Genomic DNA, 24,874 nt, shown 5'->3' with positions numbered 1-24,874 from the left:
CTCCACGGCCCGATCATCTAGAACGCCGAGCTCGAGGATTGAGAGCTATTTTTTACTCATTGGTAACTAAGACTGTCCCGCTACCCCTTTCCTCAACCAAAGACTAGAATCGAGGGGACCCCTGAGTCCAGACCTCCTTGTATCATACCAACGTAACCTAAGAATTGCATATAAAGTCTTGTTAACCTTCAATCTTGTGTGGTGTCCGTCTGTGGGGGGGAAGTTACTTGTCTGTACAGTCGTTGGAGACGGCTCTCCCTGGAGACCTCTCCCCGTAATCTCGGCCGACCCTCCCGGTCCGTCTAACATTGGTGGCCAGCGGCGCGATCCGAATCACCGCATAACGTACAGAGAGTAGCTCACCCCACAACGAATCACAATGACAACTAAGGAAAGCGGATCAACCGAGAAGTTCCAAATGGAAAAGCTAGAGGAATACAGCCATCGTGAACTAAAGCAGTTCTGCATCGAACTAGGTATCGCTACCACCGGACTAAGCACCAAGGACGATTTTAAGCATGCCCTAGAATCTTGGGCAGAGACCGGGGATGCCGAAGCCCCTGAGCAAAGCACCGCGAAAAAAACCACCACGGCCCCTGAAGGGCAAAGAACGGGTCTCTCGCAAGACGAGATCCAGGAAAGAGAAAGAACCAGACTACACGAGCTAGAAATGGCCCGACTCAAGATGGACATAGAACTCAAGTTGGCCGAACAAAAAATCAACTTAGAGCACCTGCGTCTCCGAGAAGAGAGAGAAGAGAAACAGAGACAAAGGGAGCTCGAGGAAAAGAAACTGGCGTATGAGCACGAACGGAACCTAGCCGAGATCAACCTGCGCAAGCAGAATAAAGAGTTAGGGGTGCCCGAGCGACCCCACACCCCAGGGACCACGGAGAGAAAGGTACACATCCCCAAGGATGTTGTCCGAGAATATTTCCGAGAGGACGACATCCAGCAATGGTTTAAGGCCTATGAAATCGCTATGACTGCGCACCGGATCGATAGAAGCGATTGGGGGGCCGGTCTATGGGGCAGATTCCTCAATGAGGGCCGCGATACCCTGCTACAGCTCCCGGACCACCAGATGACCTCCTACGACCATATGAAAGCGGCACTCCTCACCCGCTATGGCCTCACGCCCGAGATGTACCGTCAGAGGTTCCGAGACTGCACACGCATCCCGGGTACGACTTGGGTGGACTATGTAACGTACTTTAGCCGAGCTTTCGAAGGCTGGATCAGAGGAAACAACGTCACGACCTACGAACAGCTGTTCAATCTGATGGTATGGGAGCATCTGTCCAACAATTGCTTCATTGAACTACGCCAACACCTCCTCGACAGCAAGTTAACCGATCCCCGGCAGCTCGCAGCCGAAGCTGACCGGTGGGAGATCACCAGAGTGGGCCGGAATGGGTCCTACGAGCAGAACAGGAACAACAATGGTCACCACCGACCCAGAGGAGGAGGAGGGGGCCAAGGACGAGGAAGAGACAACACTCCGGCCGCCCCCGTTACCAGCACCACCCCCCCGGCCAACCGGGGCAGCACCCCGGCGCGACCGGGGTACAGAGCCAATGTCACGTGTCACCGATGCCAACGAGTCGGCCACTATGCAAACGACCCAAGCTGCCCGCAGTATCAGAGTCCAAAACCCCGCCATGTGGCCGCCGCGGCACTAGGGGAAGAACAGATCTCCGAGGAACAAGAAACAGACGAGCAAGAGTATCAAGAGTGGGAGCCAGCCGCCATGACTCTCGCGTGCTTAGGGGGAAGAGACATGGTCCCGCGGGTCCCCCTACCCGCTAACACCCAGAAGTACAGCCAATGGGTGAGCATCAATGGACAACGGGCCGAAGCCCTTCGGGACACCGGGGCCAGTGTGACAGCCGTCCGCTGTCACCTGGTGACCCCAGAACAATATCTACCGAACATTCTCTGCCCTGTGCGATCAGCCGACAACTCGGAAAGTCTGTGTCGGATGGCCTGCGTCCCCTTTGAGTGGGGAGGGGTCTCCGGCATGTTGAAGGTGACGGTCCGAGACGACGCCCCCGTGGACTGCCTCCTCGGAAATGACCTGGAGAGCTCCCCGTGGGCAGCCGTGGAGCGAAAAGAACACTTGGGGATGTTGGGCGTCCCGGACTGGGCGTGTGTCACCACCCGGTCCATGGCCGCCCGTGCCAACCATCACCCGGAAGAACCAGAATGGCCGGCGCCACCGCCTCCGGTCGCCCCAGCCGAGACCCCCGACCATGACACCCCCCTCGAACCTGCTCAACCTTCCGACCTCGCTAACCTTGACCAGTGGGCCCAAGAGGGGGGACCCACACAAGAACAATTTCGCCAGGAACAGAAGACCTGTCCCTCCCTCGAGGGACTCCGCCAACAAGCGTTCGCCCAAAGCGCAGGGGATACCTCCGGAACTCATTGGGTCTACTGGGACAATGATCTGTTGTACAGCGAGCAACGAATCGCCGAGCTGGGGGCCAACCGAGTACTAGTAGTGCCCCTCCGCTTTAGAGACTTCCTGCTAAACCTGGCCCACGATGTCCCCCTGGCAGGGCACCTGGGACAAGATAAAACCTACAGTCGCCTAGTGACCCACTTCTTCTGGCCCAAAATGAGAAACGATGTGCACCAGCATTGCCGATCTTGCCCCACGTGCCAAGCCAGTGGGAAGAGCGGCCGCAAACTAAAGGCCCCCTTGCAACCTTTTCCAGTAGTCACGACCCCATTTGAGAGGGTCGGAATAGACATTGTGGGACCCCTGGACCCGCGTACAAAACAAGGCCATCGCTTCATTCTGGTGCTAGTGGACCACGCCACCCGCTACCCTGAGGCTGTTCCTCTCCGGACCGTGACAGCCCCAGTGGTCGGCCGGGCCCTGATGGGGATCTTCTCCCGTGTGGGGTTCCCCCGAGAAGTCGTCAGCGACAGAGGCACGAACTTTATCTCTAAATACATGAAATCCCTCTGGCAACAGTGTGGGGTCACCTACCGATTCACGACCCCCTATCACCCCCAAGGGAACGGACTTGTTGAGCGGTTCAACCGCACGCTAAAAGGGATGATCGGGGGATTGGAAGAGCCCCTCCGTCGCCAGTGGGATGTGCTGCTGCCGTGCCTCCTCTTCGCCTACCGAGAGGTCCCACAGAAATCCCTAGGCTTCAGCCCATTCGAACTGCTATATGGGCACCCAGTGCGGGGGCCGCTCAGCCTGATCAAAGAAGGCTGGGAGATGCCTCCGGCCAAGAGCCCTCCAGATGTCTTCCGGTACCTCCTCACCCTCCGCAACCAGTCCCGGCGGTTCAGAGACCTAGCAAAAGCCAACCTAGAGGCCAGTCAAGAGGACATGAAAAAATGGTATGACCAGAACGCCTCATCCATTGAATTCGAGCCGGGGCAACAGGTATGGGTAATGTCCCCCACGGAGCCATGCGCTCTCCAAGACAAATGGACGGGACCCTTCAAGGTAATCGAGCGCAAGGGTCCTGCCACCTATCTGATCGATATGGAGTCCTCCCGGAACCAACTCCGAGTCCTCCACACCAACAGACTGAAACCCCACTTTGCACGAACAGAACTCAGCCTACTGATGGCCACAGACAATGGGGTTGAAGACGACTCCGAGCCTCTCCCTGACCTCCTGCGGACCCAGGAGCAAGACGGCTCCGTGGATGGGGTCCGACTCTCGGAGACCCTCACCAGAGAACAACGCCAAGAGTGCCAAGCCCTCCTGTCACAGTTCGCCAGTCTGTTCTCCCTCACCCCAGGTGTCACTTCCTGGTGTGTGCACGATGTGGACACCGGAGACAGCCCTCCTATCCGCCACCGGGCCTACCGCGTACCTGATCGGGTACGGGCCTGCATCCAGGCGGAAGTGGCTAAGATGCTCACGCTCGGGGTCATCGAGCCCTCAGACAGTCCATGGGCCAGCCCGGTCGTACTGGTCCCCAAAGCAGCCGCCCCCGGAACCACACCAGAACTCCGGTTCTGCGTCGACTACCGGGGCCTGAATGAAGTCACCAGAACGGACGCACATCCCATCCCCCGGGCAGATGAACTGGTCGACCGAATGGGAGCTGCCCGCTACCTCAGCATCTTCGACCTGACAGCAGGTTATTGGCAGATCGGCCTCACACCCCGAGCACAAGAACGTTCTGCCTTCTCCACCCCCGATGGCCACTACCATTTTACGGTCATGCCCTTCGGCATGAAGAATGCCCCAGCGACTTTCCAACGGCTCGTCAATCAGGTCCTGGCGGGGCTCGAAGGGTTCAGCGCCGCCTACCTAGACGACATCGCTGTGTACAGCCACCATTGGACCGAGCACCTCCACCACCTCCGAGCAGTGCTGCAAGCCCTTCAGCGAGCTGGCCTCACGATCAAGGCCAGCAAGTGTCAAATTGGACAAGGGTCTGTGACCTACCTCGGACACCAGGTGGGAAGCGGCCTAGTGGCCCCTCTACAGCTGAAAATTGCCGCCATCCAGGACTGGCAGCCCCCTATCACCCAAACCGAGGTACGAGCCTTCCTGGGCCTCACGGGCTATTACCGAAGGTTCGTGAAAGACTATGGTACCATAGTGGGGCCTCTCACCGAACTCACGTCAAAGAATCAGCCCAAGAAGGTGAACTGGACCCCAGAGTGTCAAGCGGCATTCGAACAGTTGAAGGCCGCCATGTGTTCCGCTCCTGTGCTCCAGGCCCCAGACTACAGCCGGGAGTTCGTCGTCCAGACGGACGCCTCCGACCAGGGCATTGGGGCGGTCCTGTCTCAAGTGAACACCGAGGGCCTTGATCAACCGGTGGCCTTCATCAGCCGGAGACTCCTACCACGGGAGCAACGCTGGAGCACCATAGAGAGGGAAGCCTTCGCTGTGGTATGGGCCCTCAAGAAGCTCCGGCCCTACCTTTTTGGCACCCACTTTCGGGTGCAGACCGACCACCGACCCCTGCAGTGGCTGATGCATATGCGGGGGGAAAACCCAAAGTTGCTACGCTGGTCCATCTCCTTGCAAGGTATGGACTTCACAGTCGAACACCGGCCTGGGTCAGACCACGCCAACGCGGATGGCCTGTCCCGGTTTTTCCGCCTCGACGAGGAGAGTCCCCAAGAGGATGGGTAACTCTCCCCGCCTTCAGCTGGGGGGGACGCATGTTGGACAGGCCACATGAAGGGCCGCTCTCCCCCGGCTCAACCAGGCCCGAGCCCGGTCACGCAAGTACCACACACCACCATTGCACGTCCTCCGTCCCCTCAGGGACCCCTGCCCCCGAGCACGTTAACCTCGTGGATCCGATCCACTGCCGGCCCACGCGCCCAGCCCGGGCCGCCATCTTGGACACTTCACCACGAGGCCGCCTGGCCCCCGATCGACCTCAACCCGGGGCCTAGCCCGGCCTCAGACATTCCGGCACCACCCTCCACCCAGGAGGTGAGCGGGCTACTTGGCAAGTCAATGGGAGAAAGAGGTGCCGATGGCTCTCCCCCGCCAAGTGCCGCTCGCCCATCGCCTCCCCGGGCGCTGGCTCCACCCCCCTGCTGGGTGTCTGGAATCCCTCATCCCGGACCTCCCGACCTCCAAGTGCGAGGGTCCGGACATCAAAGCACACCAGCCCTATAACTGGGGCAGCTCCAGAGCAGGAAGGCAGTTGTATCTTGGAGTCGAGAGACGTAAAGAGGAACTCATCCTGGACGGACTACTGGCGCTGCCATAGCTCTGTCCTGTGCACCATCGTCCTGCCTGTTGGCGCTGCCACAGCCGTCGTAACCTTCATCCTTCATCGTCGTCGGGATCTGCTGGCGTGGCCGCGGACCGTTGTAACCGTCATCTTTCACCGGGACCTGCAGGCTCCGCCGCGGACCGTCGTCCTTCCTTCATCCATCTCGGGACCTGCTTGGCTCCTCCACGGCCCGATCATCTAGAACGCCGAGCTCGAGGATTGAGAGCTATTTTTTACTCATTGGTAACTAAGACTGTCCCGCTACCCCTTTCCTCAACCAAAGACTAGAATCGAGGGGACCCCTGAGTCCAGACCTCCTTGTATCATACCAACGTAACCTAAGAATTGCATATAAAGTCTCGTTAACCTTCAATCTTGTGTGGTGTCCGTCTGTGGGGGGGAAGTTACTTGTCTGTACAGTCGTTGGAGACGGCTCTCCCTGGAGACCTCTCCCCGTAATCTCGGCCGACCCTCCCGGTCCGTCTAACAAAAGCTCTTCCTGTAGCTTAATAAATTTAAAGACCTCAAACTTTGTGAAGCCAATAAAGCTGGCAAAATGTTGGCCTCATACATTAAACACAAACAGAACCATAGAGAGACAATGGTAATCAAAGATAGCAAAAATGAGATCTGAAGAAAATCCTAGACATCTTTAGGAAACTTAATGAGAAGTTATATTCTAAAGAACAAGTAACTACACAACTACACAGGAGTAATGTAGAGAAGTGTGGCTCAGGGGTTAGAGGCGGCAGACCCGGAAGCTGAGATATGTCCTGGACCAGGGTTCAATTCCCCGCCTCGGCGGGTCTTGGGCTCAAAAATTCCACGGACTCGATAATTTTCATTCCGGTGCCTACTCGACTCACGGGTTCACACTCTGCGTCTCTGGGCCATAGCTTGCTTAATCTCCACTACGGCCCCTCGCGGCGGGATGCCTGGCTTTCACCTTGTGGATACCCTGCTGGGGTTATCTCACAGGGGAATACCAGGACGGGTTCCCAAGGTAAGCGCCTTGATGCCTTCGGGTGATACGTGCGCTATATAAATCGCAATACATTTACATTTACATTTACATGTAGGATATTCCTAAACAAGCGACATATACCTCTTTTATCTGTATAAAATAAAATGACCTTATCAAAACCAATCTCTCTGACTGAAATCGCTAAAGTAATTGGTGTACTCAAAGGCTCCTGGCCTGGACGACTTTAAAGCCATATTTTACAAAATATTCACCGAGTCACTTCAAACAACTATGTTACATCTATTTAACCACTTTGCAAACTCTGGAACTGTGTCGGGTACCACGGGGGAAGTCAACATAATAATGATACCCAAAGAAGTTAAGGCCCTTACACTTCCCGAAAATTGCAGACCCATTTCCCTTATAAACCCAGAATGCAAAATATATGCAAAATAGTCGCCAGACGCCTAAACCTTTATATACTACAGTTAATAAGTAATACCAAAGTCGGATTTAAAAAAAAAATGTATATGTACAACGATAACACCACCCTCCTATGCTATGTTCTAGACAAGGCAAAATCATTCACATCGCCTTCTATTGACATTGCAGTTGATGCTGAAAAATCATTTTATAGAGTATCCTGAATCTTTCCCGAGGAAATCCCTCTAAGCCTTCAAATTAGGAGAGTGATTTATAACAATGATTATGGCTTTATAGAGCAATCCAAGTGCCCGTATCTGCGCTAACTGTTCCCTGTCACACCCACTTAAATTCGAAAAAGGTACCAGACAAGGCAGTCCAATTTTACCTTCTTTATTCCTGTTGGCAATTGAACTTCTCCTTTTTGGCGTACAAGGCAACCCGAATATAACATGAATCAACTTCTACAGAAAAGTTGTGAAACACTATAAAACATATGAAAAACTCACTCTTCAGAAAAGAAAACAAAACACTTACTTGATAGTTAGCCACCTAAATTCATCACCGGGTGGGGCCAGATAAAAACAATAAAAATGATGATCACACAAATAATTAATTAGTTAATCAACATGCTTGCTTTACTACTCTCAGATGATTTCCATCATAAATAAGAGAAATTAATTACACAATTTATTTGGTAAGGTCAAAAAGCTAGAATATCCCTGAAAAAACTGTGCCTGCCCAAAATTCTGGGTGGTGTCAACTTAGCCAATTTTAGAGATTGCCAGACAGCTGCTAAACTAGGTACCTCCTGGTTCCATGTACCTGATAACTACAACCCCATGTGGCTAGAGGTTGAAAGAAACCTATTGCACAAACAAGAGCCTGTTACTCTACTTACAACCAACTGCAAGCATATCACCACTTCTAAATATATTCTAAAAAATACTAGTAATGCCCTATTAACCTTTGATAAAAAAACGACCGTCCCATAGGAAATTCTCCTCTATAGCCGCTCTCTGGCACAAGCTGAACATCACATATGATGGCCGAACTTTACACTTGGAATCATGGATCACCAGAGGCATCTTCTTTCCTCAACAACTAGAATCCAGAAACTCTTCTCTAACTTTCTCAAACTAACAAACCCAATATCAGATAGATCAAGAATTCTATAATTTTGTGAAACTAAAGACTGCTAATACCAAATCTAAACATCATTATAGAGAACCGTACCTGCCAACACTCCTTCATAAATTGAACATACTAGGCCATCAGGTGTCCAAATTATATCACTTAATCCAATCCAAGGAGTTGAGAATGAATACAAGAAAAACAGAATACTGGGATACTAATTTTTCTACACCCTCATCTGAGACCGGCTAGTCAACATATGGAAATATGTCACCTCACATAGGATCTCATCAGTACTATCTCAAACGAAATTCTGGCTAATTCACAAAGTTTTTGGGACACCTTCTCCCCTGCACACACTAAACCTTTTGAGAACCCTGTCTGTTGGAACTGCAATGAACAAAACAGAGCTCTTGCTCACCTCATTTTCAGCTGCAAATCAGTAGGTCCCTTTTGGGATAAGGTTCTCCTTCATCTCAAACCTATTTAATATAGCTCCTAAGAAAGAAAATGTATATCTCATTAAAGGCTTTCTCGACCCGAACATCAGATGTCCTGCAGACCGCCTCCTACTTGATCTTCTACTGACATCGGCAATTAAGACGATCACCTCTAACTGGAAGACTACACACAAGCCTTCCTTTCAAACCAGGCTTAGTTGGGTATCACATATCTTGGTAGCTGATAGCATTGCTTTGCGACACTCCCCGTGTAAATCACAACACAGAGCTATTGGGAATCCTTTTTAACTACTTCACCAACAACAAACCCCCATAAACTGAAGGCCCTATTTCTATACCTTTTCATTTGCTACTTCAATCTATACCCATCAATATAGACAAATGATGTAGGCTGATGTTGTGTATCAATGACACGATATTGCTGTTGTCATATGTTATTTGTAACACTTAAATGTGATACATTATGCATTTAAGTCTATGACATTATCAACATGTAAGATGTAAGTGTATAATGTTGATATTATCAATAATAGCTGTGGGGGGGCGTGGCTTGAGGCGTCAAGATGGCGGTCGCACTCTGAGAGTGCTCCGGACCCCCTCCGTCATCCGCCTCGCATCCGCCGCTACCAGCCTGCATCTGACTCCCCCACCTACCTGCTGTGGCTCCCCGTACTGCCTGCTGTTCCCTGGTGTTTTTGGGGAGCCGCTCGGGGTTTCTGCTGCCTCCGTGGAGTCCTTTTACGCCTGCGGCCTTGGCCACCCAAAATGGCGGCCCCCACGATGCTCGCCCCGGGCCCTGAGAAGCACGATCTAGAGGTCTGGTGCTTTCCTTCCCGCGGCCTGAGTCCGGCGGGCGGGGGCGGAACATCCGGACGATCGCCCTTCCCACCCAGAAGCCGGAACCGTGTTGGTGTTTGGACTGAACTGGCGGAGCCGGGGACCTACGGGGGCCGACCCTGTGTGCTGCGGAGGCGCCCGGAGTTGCTGAGTGGCGTGCCAGCCTGCTGGAGTCGCGGCGGTCCCGGGAGGCTGTCGGGCCGGTCCCGGGAGGCTGTCGGGCTGGTCCCGGGAGGCTGTCGGGCTGGTCCCGGGACTGAGGGCGGTGCGGAGACGACCTCCAGCTGTGCTGCGGCGGACGGTGGCGGCTGGGCCGGCCTAGCCTGCGGGCAGCCTGGCGCTGTGGGAGACCTGCTGAAGGTGCTGCGGGAAGCAGCGTAGAGCTGGTGTTGCTGGGGCTTGACCGAGTGGGCACAGGAGTGCCGGACACCGGCCGGAGGTGTGGACCCGACTGGTCGCGGTAAGATTGCGGTGACGGGCCGGGTGTGTGGGAAGAGGGTTCGGCCACTATATCGGGTGGCGGGGTCACCGGCTGGGGGTCCCCCTTTCCCCCCCCCTTGATCACGCTTGTCGGCCTGCCTGGTGGCCATGGGTAGGTCTCGTGCCGCTCAACCTCCCGCCCCCACAACCCAAACTACAGTGGAGCAGTTTACGACGTCGGATCGGGCCCAAGTGCCGGACTGTCGACCATCCTGGGCCTCGCCGGGGGTGACCTCTGGACCATACTACAGGCGATTAGCACATCGCAGGCCTCTGTAGAAAGTAGGATAGGTGAGGTGCGGGTAGACATGGCCTTAATTTGCCAACCTCTGAAAGGCCACGCCATGCATCTCGGAGGCAGAGTCCCGTGTCTCCACGGTGGAGGACGACATGGGCACCCTCAAGTCCCAAGTTGCCCGTCTTCAGACGCAGACCTCGGAGCTGCACCATAAGGCCAAAGATGCCGAAAATAGGGCACGCCGAAACAACCTGCGCCTCCTGGGCTTTCGGGAGGGAGTAGAGAAGGACCGTACTGCCACCTTAATTGAGACCTGGATTTGCTTTGGATGCCTAAAGAGAAACTTTCCCCCTGGTTCGCGGTGGAGCGAGCCCATCGCTCTCTGGTTCTTAAACCTCCGCCTGGTGCCCCTGCTCGTCCCATCATCCTTAGAATCTTCAACTTCCGGGACAGGGACGCTATACTTGGGCGGTCAGAGAGCTGGGGCTGCTGGACTTCCAGAACTCCAAAATCATGGTCTTTCCGGACTACTCCCGGGAGGTGCAAATACAACGCCAATCCTACGATGAAGTCAAACAAAAACTCAGGGCGATGGTCCTTTGCAACAGGTTCCTCTTCCCAGCCCGGCTCAAAGTGATCTTCCAGGGTAAGACATTCTTCTTTGACTCCCCCCAGGCTGCGTGGACCTGGCTCACGGAGGAGTGGCTGCTCCTGCCGGGGGTGGTCCTTTCTCCTACCCGAAGGGCCACGAAACAGCCGAGCCTGGTCGTGCCGAAACCCCAGCGGCGCCGGACCGTGTCCCGGAGGCGAAGCGGCCGCCTGGGGGGGGGGGGGGGGGGCGTTCCCGGTCGCCGGAGGCGCAGACCCGGCGCTCACGGTCCAGACCCAGAGGCGGGGATCCGCCTCCCCCCACCTGGTTTCCTTCTTGATCGACCTGGGCAGCGTCCCAGGGCCCCGTGAAACTGTGAGACAAGCCATGTCAGACTCTGACCTGTCTGGGAGCCCCGTGATTCATGGATCTGGTGTGGAGGATGGGACATGGTCGACACCATTTGCAACGCCTGAGGTTCCACCTTCGGGCTTTCTATCATTGTGACTGCTCCTGACCTCATGAACATGTTTTTACCGGGCTCTAGTGTCTGATCTGGTGGGGTATTGACCTTTAGTGCAGGCCGGGATTGATGCATTCTATTCCTCACATGACTGTTATTCTTTGCCTTTAGCTGTTAGCATTTCATCCGAATACATGGAGGGGGTCCGACTCAGCCATGTCTTGCGCTTGTTGTTGCTAACCGTTTTAGTTTAGCTGTTAGCCTCCTTGTGGGATGCTGGTGGTTTTGCATTATTTAGGGCGACAGATGCTTCCCTTTTCGAAGTGTAGGGTGGGCGGAGATGGAGGGCGAGGGAGGGGGAGGAGACCGTTGTCTCCCAACAGTTTGTTATTTTTAGCCACCTATGGGCTGCTGCGTTTCGTTCACATTGGTAGCTGCGCGTTCTTTCATGCTTCCACAGTCGACGTACACATCATTACTCCCTCTAACTTTGTCTGTAGGATCGGGGTCTGGGTGGAGACTGCCCCTAGACTGAACACAGTCTCCCGCATGCATCCGCACCTTTCATGTCTCACCTCTCTACATGTCCTACACTTTTAACAGACCTCTCTACATCCTCTCCTGGAATGTAAATGGTCTTCTCGAATTAAGCGCACAGCTGAACTACGAGCCGCCCACCGCCACATGCCTGACGTTCGGCTTCTCCAGGAGACGCACCTTCTGTGCACACAATGCAACTTCCTAGCCTGCTATGGGTTTGACCGGGGCTGGCGCTCCAGTTTTGCCCGGGGTTCCCGGGGGGGTGGCCATTTTACTCAGAATGGGGCTCCCCTTTACCTTGGCTAAAGCCGACTCTGATGCGCAGGGGACGTTCGTGGCTCTGTCGGGGATGATTGATGGATACCCCATGAACCTCCTGTGCACTTATGTTCCCCCGGCGCTCCTGGCATCCACCCTTCGGCGCCTCACACTGGTGATTTTCTCCTTTCCTCAGGGCCTTACTGTAGTCGGGGGTGACTTTAACGCAGTCTTGCAGCCCTATCGAGATGCGACGGGCACCCCATCGGCGCATCGGTTCGCCTCTGCGACGTCTGGAGGGTGTGGAACCCCCATAGGGAGCAATACACCCATACATCGTCCGCTCACCCTACCCACACCCTTATAGACCATGTCCTAATGCCCGCCATGGTCTGCCAACTAGTGTCTGGGGCGGATATATTGCCCAGAGGGACCTCATACCACTCCCCTATCTCTCTCCGTATTGGCTCCACCGTTGCGGGCCCAAGGATGACCTGGTGACTGAGAGCCTGACTTCTGCAAGACTCTGCGCTGGTGGAGTCCCTCGGCCAGGAATTACGTCACTACTTCTCCATTAATATGAGATCAGTTACTTCACAGGGGACGTTATGGGAGGCCGGCACAGCTGTTGTTCGGGGTGTGGCTAGAGGACTGGTCCACGCGAAACGCATGGAACAGGCCGCCCAGCTGGTGCAACTGGAGTCCCGGGCTGTACAGCTGGAACGTGTCCAACTGACCAACGGTGGTGATGACTCCTCTAGACAATTAGCATTGGTCCGTGAAGCGATTCGGCGGATCTCCCTGGAGTCTGCTAAAATGCTCTGGCGCTCCTCTATGGTACGTATTTATGGATGGGGGGACAAAAATGGCATACTTCTTCACGACCTAGTGTCCTACCCCAGAGCTAACCATATCATCCCGGAGATCCGGACAGCCACAGGGTCCCGTCAGGTGACGTCGTCGGACATTGCTCAAACTTTTGCGAGCTATTATGTGGCCTAATACGCCGCTCGCCCTCCCGTTGCCTCCCTGGCTGGACTGTTGGAGGAGACCGATACCTAGCTGCCGTGTCTCCCCGGGAAACCGCTGATAACTTGGACAGCCCTTTCACCCCAGGAGAAATTGACGGGGCAATCTCCCTGTTGAACCCAGGCAGGACGCCTGGTCCTGACGGCTTCCCCCAGGAGTACTATGCCGCCTTCCAAGATGACCTACTCCCCCACTTGATGGAGCTCTACCACCACGTGGCTGAGGAGGGGTCCTTCCCATCTGAATCCGATATGGCTACCATTGCAGTCATTCCGAAGACACAGCCGCCCTCCCTGGACTGCTCGGACTACCGCCCAATATCGCTGATCAGCAAGGAGATCAAGATGTTCACTACTGTGTTAGCTCAGCGACTCACCCCCTCCTGCAAGACTTGGTCCTTCCTGATCATTGTGAGTTTATGCCCGCCAGGGGCACCCGTCACTGTATTCACCGCCTCCACCTGGCCATGGCCCACCATCATCGGCTGTCCCCGTATCTGGCGTTGCTTCCCGTCGACTTCGAGAAAGCCTTTGACACGGTGGACTGGAGGTACCTGGAGGATGTACTGGAGAGGATGGGCTTTGGTCTTCCCTTCCGCCGCCTGATCAAGGTTCTTTATAGTAACCCTAGGGCCCATGTCCTCATTAATGGTGAGCTTTCCAAACCATTCCAGATCTGGAGAGGCACCCGTCAGGGTTGTCCGCTCTCATCGCTGTTATTTGAGCTGGTTATGGAGCCCCTGGCGGCGCTGGTCCGTGAGGCCCCTCTCATCCGGGGTTGGGCCTAGGATCTGAGCCAGGTCGATAAGATTGCTCTATATGCCGATGACGTTCTGCTCTACCTGACGGATCCGGACCATTCCGGCCCTAGATGCCTTGAGGCGTTTGAGCGGGTCTCATGGATCCGACTTAACTCAGCGAAATCAACCTTGGTCCTTCTACACCCCTCTCGGGTGTGTTTTGATTGGCAGGCGGTGATTCCCCTCCAAAGGCAATCATTCAAATACCTGAGTCACCCTCCTGCCCGAGCTTGAATGGGCCCTTAACGTTGCTCCCTTGGTCGCTCGCATGAAGGCAGACTTCACAAACTGGCAGTCCCTCCCCCTTAACCCACTGGGCAGGAGCGCGCTTTTTAAAATGATGATTCTTCCCCGCTTTCTTTAAATTTTGCAGAATATCACGATCCACCTCCCAGGTAGCTGGTTCCGGGAACTGGATGGCACACTCACCCGGTTTCTGTGGCAGGGCTGGCGTTCGCGACTGTTCCTGACACACTGTCGTATTCCCCCCTTTAACAGAGGTATGGGAGTTACTAATCCCCACTTCTACTACTTGGCCACGAGGCTCATCGTGATCCACGACTGGTGTGCGGGCGGCTGGTACGACCCAGTTTACCGGGTGGAGCTCAGGACCATGGACTTCGCACAGATCCAGTGGGACCGGAGGCTAACTAGACAGATGCAGTAATGGAATGGTGCCTGGCTGAGGGAGGTCTCGTCCTTGGGGGAGAGGGGGAGGGTTCTGCCGGTGGTACCTTGTGGGGGTCTCGCTGCTTGGGGATGTATGGGTGGGAGATCACACTCGATCCTTTGCTGACCTACAACAACGGCACGCCCTCCTTCCTTCCCAATTCTATAAATACCTACAACTCCGACACGCTCTCCACACACACCTCCCAATACCCACCTCTCTCCCGGAATTCAGCCCCCTGGAGGCTCAGGTGATGATGGGGAACCTGGGGAACCTGGGGAGGGGGGTGTCCCGCATATACCGGGCTCTGGTGAACAACGGCCCAGCATCCCTGGACCGGCTTCGGGAGCGATAGGAGGGGTGGATGGGTCCTCTAGAAGAGGCGGATTGGTGAGATGCCTTTATGGCACCTAAAACCCTGACTAAATCCTCTAAGTTACGCCTGGTCCAACTTTACTAACTTCACGCGGCATACCTCACCCAGGCACATCTCTTCCGAGCCGGCATGAGAGCCTCCCCGGTGTGTGCGCGCTGTGCTTTCACTCCAGCAGATTTCTACCACATGGTGTGGCAATGCCCGGACCGGGCGCCGTTCCGGAGTGGGGGGTGGAACTCGAGCTCACGCAGGCCCTGGGGGGGAGGTTCCCCATGCCCAAGGCGCTTGATGTTGGGGTGTTCGATGGTTTGGATGGCTCCAAGGCCGACAAGCGATTCCTGGGGACAGCTGTGGCGGTGCAGCGCTCTGGTCCCAGGCGGTGGCACCAATGGTGCGGAAATGGAGGAGGGGAGGGATTGGTGTGGGGTACAGGAGGAGTCTCTCTTCGAGGCCCAGGGTGTGGGGCAAGCGGTTCGGTTTAATACCGCTGTGATGGCCCAACTCTTATTATGCAATTGCGTTGTTTGGGGATTACTGCACCCACTCAGGGGGGGCCTCATTTACCTTTGTCGATGTCTATGATGATATGTGTTTTAACTGTGATGTCTGATTTGCTACCAATGAATTTGCTTGTTCTTAAAATTTCAATAATTATCAAAAAAATATCAATGATAGCTGTGATGTTTACATTAAATGACCTTGTCAATTAGCCATGATCCTTATACCTTATTAGTTCCTTTCCACCCATTTATTTCCTCCTTCTACTCAGTATGATTCTGCTTTTGCTTTGTATTAAAATTAAATAAAAATTATTTTTAATGTTATAAAAATTGTGTATGCACATTCCATAATGTTTCCATGTAAGTAATTTTAAATCTCTTTACATCCGACAGAAAACAATCCTTGAATGTACAAAATGTTTAAGAATAATGAAGATAATTCTGCAAAAACACAGTGCGAAATATTGAGCTTCAGTATTCAGGAAAACATAAGCGCAGTCGGAGACAGACAAACAAGAACATAAACTGACGGATCCTGTAAGAAGCATCAAGGGCAATTAAATGATTCTACGGCTCTGAGCTCTGCACCTCCATGCCACAAAACTAAGAAATCACCCTTAAAAAATGACAACAACACTGATAATCCACATCCTGGGTAAACCTGTCCAATATCAGCTTTAATCACGCGATTGGTATGATGTGATTACATCACTGCTTTCCTTTCAAAAGTGATATCAGACCACCGTTCAGTGCTAGATGTGTATTGTAAACTCTTTCAGGCCATTCCACAGCAACCAGAGAAAAGCACAATGTAGTGAAGCCAAACAACTGAAGGGTAAAGGAAAGAGGCATTCTGCTATCTAAAATACAGAGTACTGTCCCAATTTGCACCAACCAGAAGGAGGATGGATCTTTACCCGCAAGCGTGCCATATCTGTATCCATTTTAAAGACATATTCATCCACACAAGTATTTAGGGACTTTTTCACTTTATTGTTAAATCAGAAAGCAAATATGCAAAATGCCACACACAGACATGGAATGTGAGAATAATACAAGTGCTTCATCAGTGATTTTGGCTCATCAAGAAACACAGTCATGGGATGTAGACAAATACATACCCGACTCAGAGACACTAATCAAGAAAGAAGTATCAGACACGTGCAGCAAGACCTTTATTTTGTCGTCAATATTAAAACACCATCAGCAGATACACAGAGGAGAAAAACTGTTCAAATGCACTGAATGTGAAAAGAGCTTTAGTCAATCTGCACTCCTTAAAGAGCATCAGCGAAAACACACAGAGGAAAAGCCATTCAAATGCAATGAAGCTGTGAAGAGCTTTAGTCAGTTATCAGACATAAAACACCATCAGAGAACACTTACTGAGGAAAAACGATTTTGTTGTAGTGAATGTGTGAAGAGCTTTAGTCAATCATCAGACCTACTATTACATCAGCAAACACACACAGGGGAAAGGCCATATCATTGCAGTGAATGTGTGAAGAGCTTTAGACGATCATCAGACCTACAAAAACATCAGCGAACACACACAGGGGAAAGGCCATATCATTGTAGTGAATGTGTGAAGAGGTTTAGTTCTTTATCACACCTAAAAGACCATCAGCGAACACACACTGAGCAAAAACGATTTTATTGTAGTGAATGTGTGAAGAGCTTTAGGCGATCATCAGACCTACTATTACATCACCGAACACACACAGGAGAAGACCTATATCATTGCAGTGAATGTGTGAAGAGCTTTAGTCGATTATCAGATCTACGAAGTCATGAGAAAACACACACAGGGGAAAAGCCATATCACTGCAGTGAATGTGTTAAGAGCTTTAGTCACTTATCAAACCTACGAACACATCAACAAACACACAGGGAAAAACTATATAATTATAGTAAATGTATGAACAGTTTCAGTCGATCATCAGACCTACAAAGACATCAGAGAACACACACAGGGGAAAGGCCATATCAGTGCAGTGAATGTGTGAAGAGCTTTTGCCGATTATCCAACCTAAAACTGCATCAGCGAACACACACAGGGGAAAAGCCATATCACTGCAGTGAATGTGTGAAGAGCTTTTGCCGATTATCACACCTAAAACTGCATCAGCGAACACACACAGGGGAAAAGCCATATCACTGCAGTGAATGTGTGAAGAGCTTTAGTCAATCATCTGGCCTAAAACAGCATCAGCGAACACACACAGGGGAAAGGCCATATCATTGCAGTGAATGTGTGAAGAGGTTTAGGCATTTAACAGACCTAAGAAACCATAAACGTACACATACAGGGGAAAAGCCACATCATTGCAGTGAATGTGCGAAGAGATTTAGTCGATCAGCAGACCTACAAGAACATCAGCGAACTCACACAGGGGAAAAGCCTTATCATTGCAGTGAATGTGTGAAGAGCTTTAGTCGATCAGCAGACCTACAAAGACATCAGCGAACACACACAGGGGAAAAGTCTTATCATTGCAGTGAATGTATGAAGAGCTTTTATCAATTAAGAAGCCTACGAACACATCAGCAAACACACACAGGAGAAAACCTATAGCACTGCAGTGAATGTGTGAAGAGCTTTAGTCAATCATCAGACCTAAAAACACATGAGCAAACACACACAAGAGAAAACCTATATCACTGCAGTGACTGTAGGAAGAGATTTAGTGAATTTTCAAACCTACAAAGACATCAGCGAACACACAGGGGAAAACTATATAATTATAGTGAATGTGTGAAGATGTTTAGTCGATTATCAGACCGAAAACTAAGTAGGAGAACACACACAGGTGAAAAACCATTTAAGTGCAGTGAATGTTAGAAGATCTTTATACATTTATCAAGCCTAAAACACCATCGGAGAACGGATACCGGGGATACACCATATCATTTTGGTGGATGAGTGAAGATCTTTAGTCAATCATCAGACCTACAAAAATATCACTGAACACACAGGGTGAAAGCCTTGTCATTGCAGTGAATGTGTGAAGAGCTATAATCAATCATCAGACCTACAAAGACATCAGCGAACACACACAGGAGAAAACCTATATCATTGCAGTCAATGTGTGAAAAGCTTTAGTCGATCATCATACCTACAAAGACATCAGTAAACATACACAGGGAAAAGGCCACATCATTGCAGTGAATGTGTGAAGAGCTTTAGGCAAGCATCAGACCTACAAAGACATCAGCGAAAACACACCATCACTGAACACACATAGAAATAAACATAGACATGCAGTAAATTTGGTAAGAATTTAAGTACATCAACAATAATACTGTCCCATCTGTGGACATACACCCAAGCAAAAAAGTACAGTTATTGTTGGATGAAGAAATTATAAAGAATGATAACATTGAAATTATGTGGGGCATTCAAATACCAGCTGTTAGAAAGCAGATGGTAAAAGACTGCACTAATAGGAGGGAATTATAAAAGTGTCTAATCCCTGCTGTTGATCATTTCCCTACATCTAGGAAAAAATATGAAATACCAGGAAACTTGTGGGAGACTTGCACAATGGTGTTTATTCAGTGAGAGAGTTCTAATGAAGAAAATCCAAGGACACCTGCTCATGCTACCTGGAGAAGTAAAACTATTGACAATGCTTGGACTAACACAGGAATTTTCAGCCAATTTTTGAGATTAGTGATAAAGCAACAGATTCAAACTGATTGAACAAGCTCTCACTGGAGAATATTCCTAGCTGGTTGTGGTGTTTGGTCATTTTATGCAAGCTTGATGATTCTGTGACAGCAGCCAGAAGTAAATGTAGAAAAGCTAGAGAAGTGAAAGTAGAAAAATGTGGGCTATAGCACTGTGGGTTAATCCTTGCAGTACCTGCATGACATTTACCTCTGGAGCCTTGATGTGGAAGAAATTATGCTTATTGCCATCATTCATTCAAATCCTAGGAGACACAGGAGTTGAAGCATCTAGCGCAATATGTACGTATTCTAGGATTTGCAATTACCTAATGGCGAAATCAAGCGATTCGCTATTGGTAATTGCAGATAGCGATGTACAAATGTGAGTTCAACACATTTAACAATTCCCAGTGGGTCGCGAATAGATGAACCTCAATAAAATTAATGAGGTAAGTTACGGGTTGCGACCCATTGTGAATAGCAAAAATCACAGGAAGAGTGGTCTGCTGGGGGCAACATACCACCATGTCTGTGATTGCTTTTAAATAAAGTAATTTTTTTTAAATGCAGCCCATTTTGCTTACGGGAAAACGGGATATGCTTCAAAATGTAAAAGGAGCAGTTTTCTTTTCATTTTTTAGGAGTCCCACAGACCAGTGCCTGTTCATAAAATATATTTTTCCCAACATTCACAAAGGGGTAAGGGTCCTTTGGGGCTCCGTTCCAATCTTGTAAATGGGTAACCACCATCCTGGATTTGGCAGTAAAATGCGAGTGTTTTGCAACCTTATTTCGGTCACAAACATTCACACATACCACTGCAAATTGCTATTAAGAAGGGATGCCTTAAACACGCCGCTTTCTAATACCGATTCGCAAACCCAATTTGCTTTTCGGTAATGAATGACCGAATTGCAAATTGGGCATTTGTACTTCAAAAGAGACCTTGAGCCAACCATGTTATTGGTAACACTGCTGTACACCACTCTACCCTACAACACTCTTCTCCACTCTACGCAATGCCTTCTATCTCCCTCCACTCTGCACCACTCCACGATACTCTATACCTCTCTACTCTACGACACTTTATTCTACTCTCTCACTGTGCTCCACTCTACGTCGCTCAACTCTACACCCTTCCACTCTGACAGCCTACTCCACCCACACTACTCCATGACACTCCTCTTCAATTCTCTTTATGCCACTCGAGTCTATGTTCTGTCATGTTATGCTAAAAAGATTATGAAGCGCTCGAATACCCATGGGTGTCTTGGCGCTGGTTGATTGACAGTAAGGTGAGGGTACTGGGTACCAAGAGGTTAAAAAGCCAGGTTTTTGTTAGCTTCCTGAAGCTCAGCAGTGTGGGAGCTGCTTTAATGCTCATTGGTAGACTATTCCTTAAGGCCAGGGCTGCAGTGGTAAAACAACTGTCTCCCCATTTAAGTCTCTTAAACCTGGGACAGGACTCTGTCAGAGTGTTTTAAGATCAAAGATCTCTATTTGGTATTTACCATGAGGAATTTTTTAAGGTAGCTGAGACCTAGATCATGCAAAGCTTTTTAGGTAAGGCTTAATGTCTTGAATGTAATGCGGTTATTAACCGTCAGCCAATGTAGTTCCTTAATGGAGGATGACACTGAATGGAATTTAGGCAGGTCGAAGATGAGCCTGGCTGCTGCATTCTGTATTCTCTGAAGTTTCCTCATATGTTGATTTTGAAGCTTGGCTAAAAGACCAATACAGTAATCCAGTTTTGCTAGGATTAATAAATTAACAGTTTTTCTGGTGGTCAACGTGCTAAAAGGAAGGATATTTCTAATGATTCTTAGAGTGTTAAAACTGGCCGAGACAACTGAGCTAATGTGTTTATTAAAGCTCAGCTTGTCATCTATCATTAAACCTAAGTTTTTTACTTTTTGAGCAGGGATAGGGAGGGTTTCCATCTCTGCTGGCCAGCATGCCCAGCTCCAGAATAAAGGATTATTACCAAAGAATATCACCTCAGTTTTTTGTGCATTTAATTTGAGACAATACTTTCCCATCTAGCCACTAACTGCTCTCATGCAGTTGTGAAATTGATAGATGGTTACTTCAGTGTTGTTAGCTGCCGACACCACTATTTGGGTGTCGTCTTCATAAGAAGTAGAGGAAAAGCCAAAAGATCTGATCACAAAAGATCTGATCACACATTTACACACGGTTTACAACAGCCCACAGCAGCCCTCCATTTGCCCAGAGTAGATGGTCTACAAGCCAACCATTATGAGGCAATGTCTCGCTTAGCCACCAAGAGGACCGTTCTCAAGAAGGACCTCTCGGCCCTTGTTCCCCCTGTCCCCACAAATACCCCAAGTAAAATCAGTGTGGGTGACATGGGAATCCCCAGCCAAGAACCCCAGACAGCTCCCCGAGCGGCTCTGTCCAGTAGGTAAGTATGACATCACATGCCCAGATCAAGTTGTAAACATCTGCCAGTTCTTTGTCACATTGTAGGGACGTGGGGGTGGGGTGGGTCGTAGGCCAGCCCTATGCAGGCAGTGCAGGGAGAGATAAACAGAGTAGAGATAGTTTGAATTAGGTGCAGCCTGGCCAAGGTTGTAAGTTCTTGTGGGTCTAATAATGCGTCCCTCTAGTCTCTGTCCTCCACAGGTCTCACCCATTCCTCCCACCGGTTCCTGAGGTGGTCCAGTTTCCCGGGTAAATTAATAATGTGTGTGGTAGATGTGTGAGATCCCCCTCTACCCATATGTCCCATCAGGAATTTGGCTTCCAGCGGACTGAACTGTTATGTTGTGTTATGTTATATGAGACTTGTAACGCTCTCAATTACTCATGAGTGTCCTGGCGCAATATTGTTAAAATATAATCAACAGACGTGAACATTGCTGGCGCCATCTTGCCTAACAAGAGCCATCGTATGCACGTAAGCGGCACCCATTTTAGAAACCGCGGCCATTTCGTGCATTGCCAATCACCAGCGCGTCACCCTGACCTCGCAGTCATCCCCGTGCTCTGCCAACCCTCAAGCACACATGCTAGAGTCATAAAGCATCCTCAGCGTGACCCAGCCCCGGATCCACTTCCTGTGCCTAACGCCCATGCCCTTTCATCCCCCTCGCACGAACAGGCCCATCGATAACCTCCTCCCCTGCACCTGGCTGTTCGATCCGTTCCCAGGCAATAACCAGCCCCTGCGGATAGTCAAGTCAAGTCAAGTCATAAAATTTGTATAGCGCACTACATACCCAGAGGGTTTCAAGGCGCTTAGGAAGGGGAGGAGGAATTATTTGTCAAATATCCACGTTTTAAGCTGCTTTCTGAACGCTAGGTGGTTCTGGGTGAGGCGAAGGTAAGCAGGGAGTGAGTTCCATGTTTTAGCAGCCAGGTATGAAAAGGATCTGCCTCCCATGGTGGACTTGTTGACGCGAGGTACAGTAGCGAAGGCTTGGCTGGAAGAGCGAAGTTGGCGGGAGGGGGTGTAGAAGGACAGTCGAGAGTTGAGGCAATCTGGTCCGATGTCGTAGATTGATTTGTGTGCGTGGGTAAGCAGTCGGAAAGTGATCCTCTTATTGACGGGTAGCCAGTGGAGGTCTTTAAGGTGACCAGAGATGTGTTCGTTGCGTGGGATGTCTAATATGAGTCTGGCTGAGGCGTTTTGGATTCGTTGTAGTTTCTTCTGGAGTTTAGCGGTGGTACCTGCGTAGAGGGTGTTTCCGTAGTCCAGTCGGCTCGTGACTAGAGCGTGGGTGACAGTTTTCCTTGTTTCGGAGGGGATCCAGCGAAATGTTTTTCTGAGCATGCGAAGAATGTTAAAGCAGGAAGAGGATACGGCGCTGACTTGTCTGTTCATTGAGAGTGAAGAATCCAGGATGACGCCAAGGTTCCGTGCGTGGTCTGTCGGGATGGGTGCTTTTCTGAGGGCTTCCGGCCACCAGGAGTCGTCCCATGCAGAGGGGGATGTACCTAAGATGAGGACTTCTGTTTTGTCTGAGTTCAGTTTCAGACGGCTTTGTTTCATCCATTCGGCGACTTCTTTCATTCCTTCGTGTAAGTTAGTTTTGGCGGTGCTGGGGTCCTTGGTGAGAGAAAGGATCAGTTGAGTGTCATCCGCGTAAGAGATGATGTTGAGGTTGTGTTGGCGGGCGATGGCCGCGAGGGGGCTCATGTATACGTTGAAGAGGGTGGGACTGAGTGAGGATCCTTGAGGTACGCCGCAGATGACTTCAGAGGCCTCGGACTTGAATGGTGGGAGGCGGACTCTCTGGGTTCTTCCGGTGAGGAACGAGGTGATCCAATCAAGTGCTTTTCCTTGGATTCCGATGTTATTGAGGCGTTGTAGAAGGGTGCTGTGGCAGACTGTGTCGAATGCTGCAGAGAGGTCGAGGAGGATGAGGGCGACTGTGTCACCATTGTCCAGTAGAGTTCGAATGTCGTCTGTTGCTGCGATGAGGGCGGTCTCAGTGCTGTGTTTGGCTCGGAAGCCAGATTGTGAGGGGTCGAGGGATTTGTTGGCTTCGAGGAAGGCGGCGAGCTGGTTGTTGACGGTTTTCTCGATGACTTTGGCCGGGAATGGAAGAAGCGAGATGGGGCGGTAGTTTTTGAGTTCGGTGGGGTCTGCTGTTGGTTTTTTCAGAAGGGCGGTGAGTTCAGCGTGTTTCCAGTCTTCTAGGAAGGTAGCGGAGTTGAAGGAGCAGTTGATGACGTCTCGGAGGTGCGGTGCTATGACGGAGTCTGCTTTGTTGAAGATGTGGTGAGGGCATGGGTCTGTGGGGGATCCAGAGTGGATGGAATTCATCAGGCGGATGGTGTCCTCAGTGGAGATTGGGTTCCAGGCGTTAAGGGTGTTCACGGGGGGAAGATGGTCAGCGGATGGTAGGGTGGGTTGGCTTCCGGGTTGGTTGTCAAAGCTGTTGTGGATGTCAGCAATCTTGTTGTGGAAAAAAGAGGCTAGGGAGTTGCAGAGGGTTTGAGAGGGGGTGATGTCGTTGGAGTTGGCCGAGGGGTTGGAAAATTCCTTGACGATGTTGAAAAGTTCCTTGCTGTTGTGGGCGTTGTTGTCAAGTCGATCCTTGAATGCTGTTTTCTTGGCTTTTCGGATCAGTTGGTGGTGAGTGCGGGTGGCGCTTTTGAGGGCGTCCTTGTTGCTGGTGGATGAGTCTTTTTTCCAGGCCTTTTCAAGGACGCGGCATAGTTTCTTGGACTTCTTGAGATCATCGTTGAACCATGAGGCCTTCTTGTTGCCAAGTTTGTGTTGACGTTTTTTCAGTGGTGCTAAGGTGTCGGCAGTGTTGGATAACCAAAGGGTGAAGTTGGAGGCGGCTTCGTTGGCGTTAGAAGAGAGGGCTGGGGAGGTTCGAAGGAGCGATGCGGAGATCTGATCCGTGGTGATTTTGTTCCAGTTTCTTTGTAGAGTTGGTTGAGGGTGGATGATGGGTTTCGGCTTGTTGTAGGTGAAGTGAACGCAGCTGTGGTCAGTCCAGAGGAGATCCGTAGTGTGGCTGAAGGAGACGTGGTTGCTGGAGGTGAAGATGGGGTCGAGTGTGTGACCTGCGATGTGGGTGGGGGAAGTGACCAGTTGTTTAAGTCCGAGGTTGGCGAGGTTGTCTAAGAGGGTGGCGGTGTTGCGGTTGTTGATCTTTTCGAGGTGAAAGTTGAGGTCTCCCAGAAGGATGTAGTCTTTGGAGGGGAGCGCGTGTGGGGTGATGAAGTCCGTGA

At 51.0% G+C, this 24,874-nt stretch overlaps 1 protein-coding gene across 1 annotated transcript in view; it reads left to right on the top strand.

Moving 5' to 3' along the window:
- Positions 1 to 22,770, top strand: part of LOC147736441 (uncharacterized) — a 453,286-nt gene extending 430,516 nt beyond the window's left edge. Inside the window, exon 3 of the mRNA XM_086953179.1 lies at positions 15,881 to 22,770. Within this exon, the coding sequence (XP_086809305.1) occupies positions 16,509 to 18,062 (1,554 nt within the window). The 5' untranslated portion in view covers positions 15,881 to 16,508 and the 3' untranslated portion in view covers positions 18,063 to 22,770. The remainder of the gene's footprint in view (positions 1 to 15,880) is intronic.
- Positions 22,771 to 24,874: the final 2,104 nt, after the last annotated feature.

The sequence above is a fragment of the Lissotriton vulgaris genome, chromosome 1_2 (genome assembly GCF_964263255.1).
Source record: "Lissotriton vulgaris chromosome 1_2, aLisVul1.2, whole genome shotgun sequence".
Classification (NCBI taxonomy): Eukaryota; Metazoa; Chordata; class Amphibia; order Caudata; family Salamandridae; genus Lissotriton; species Lissotriton vulgaris.
This window is presented reverse-complemented; position numbering and strand designations above follow the sequence as displayed.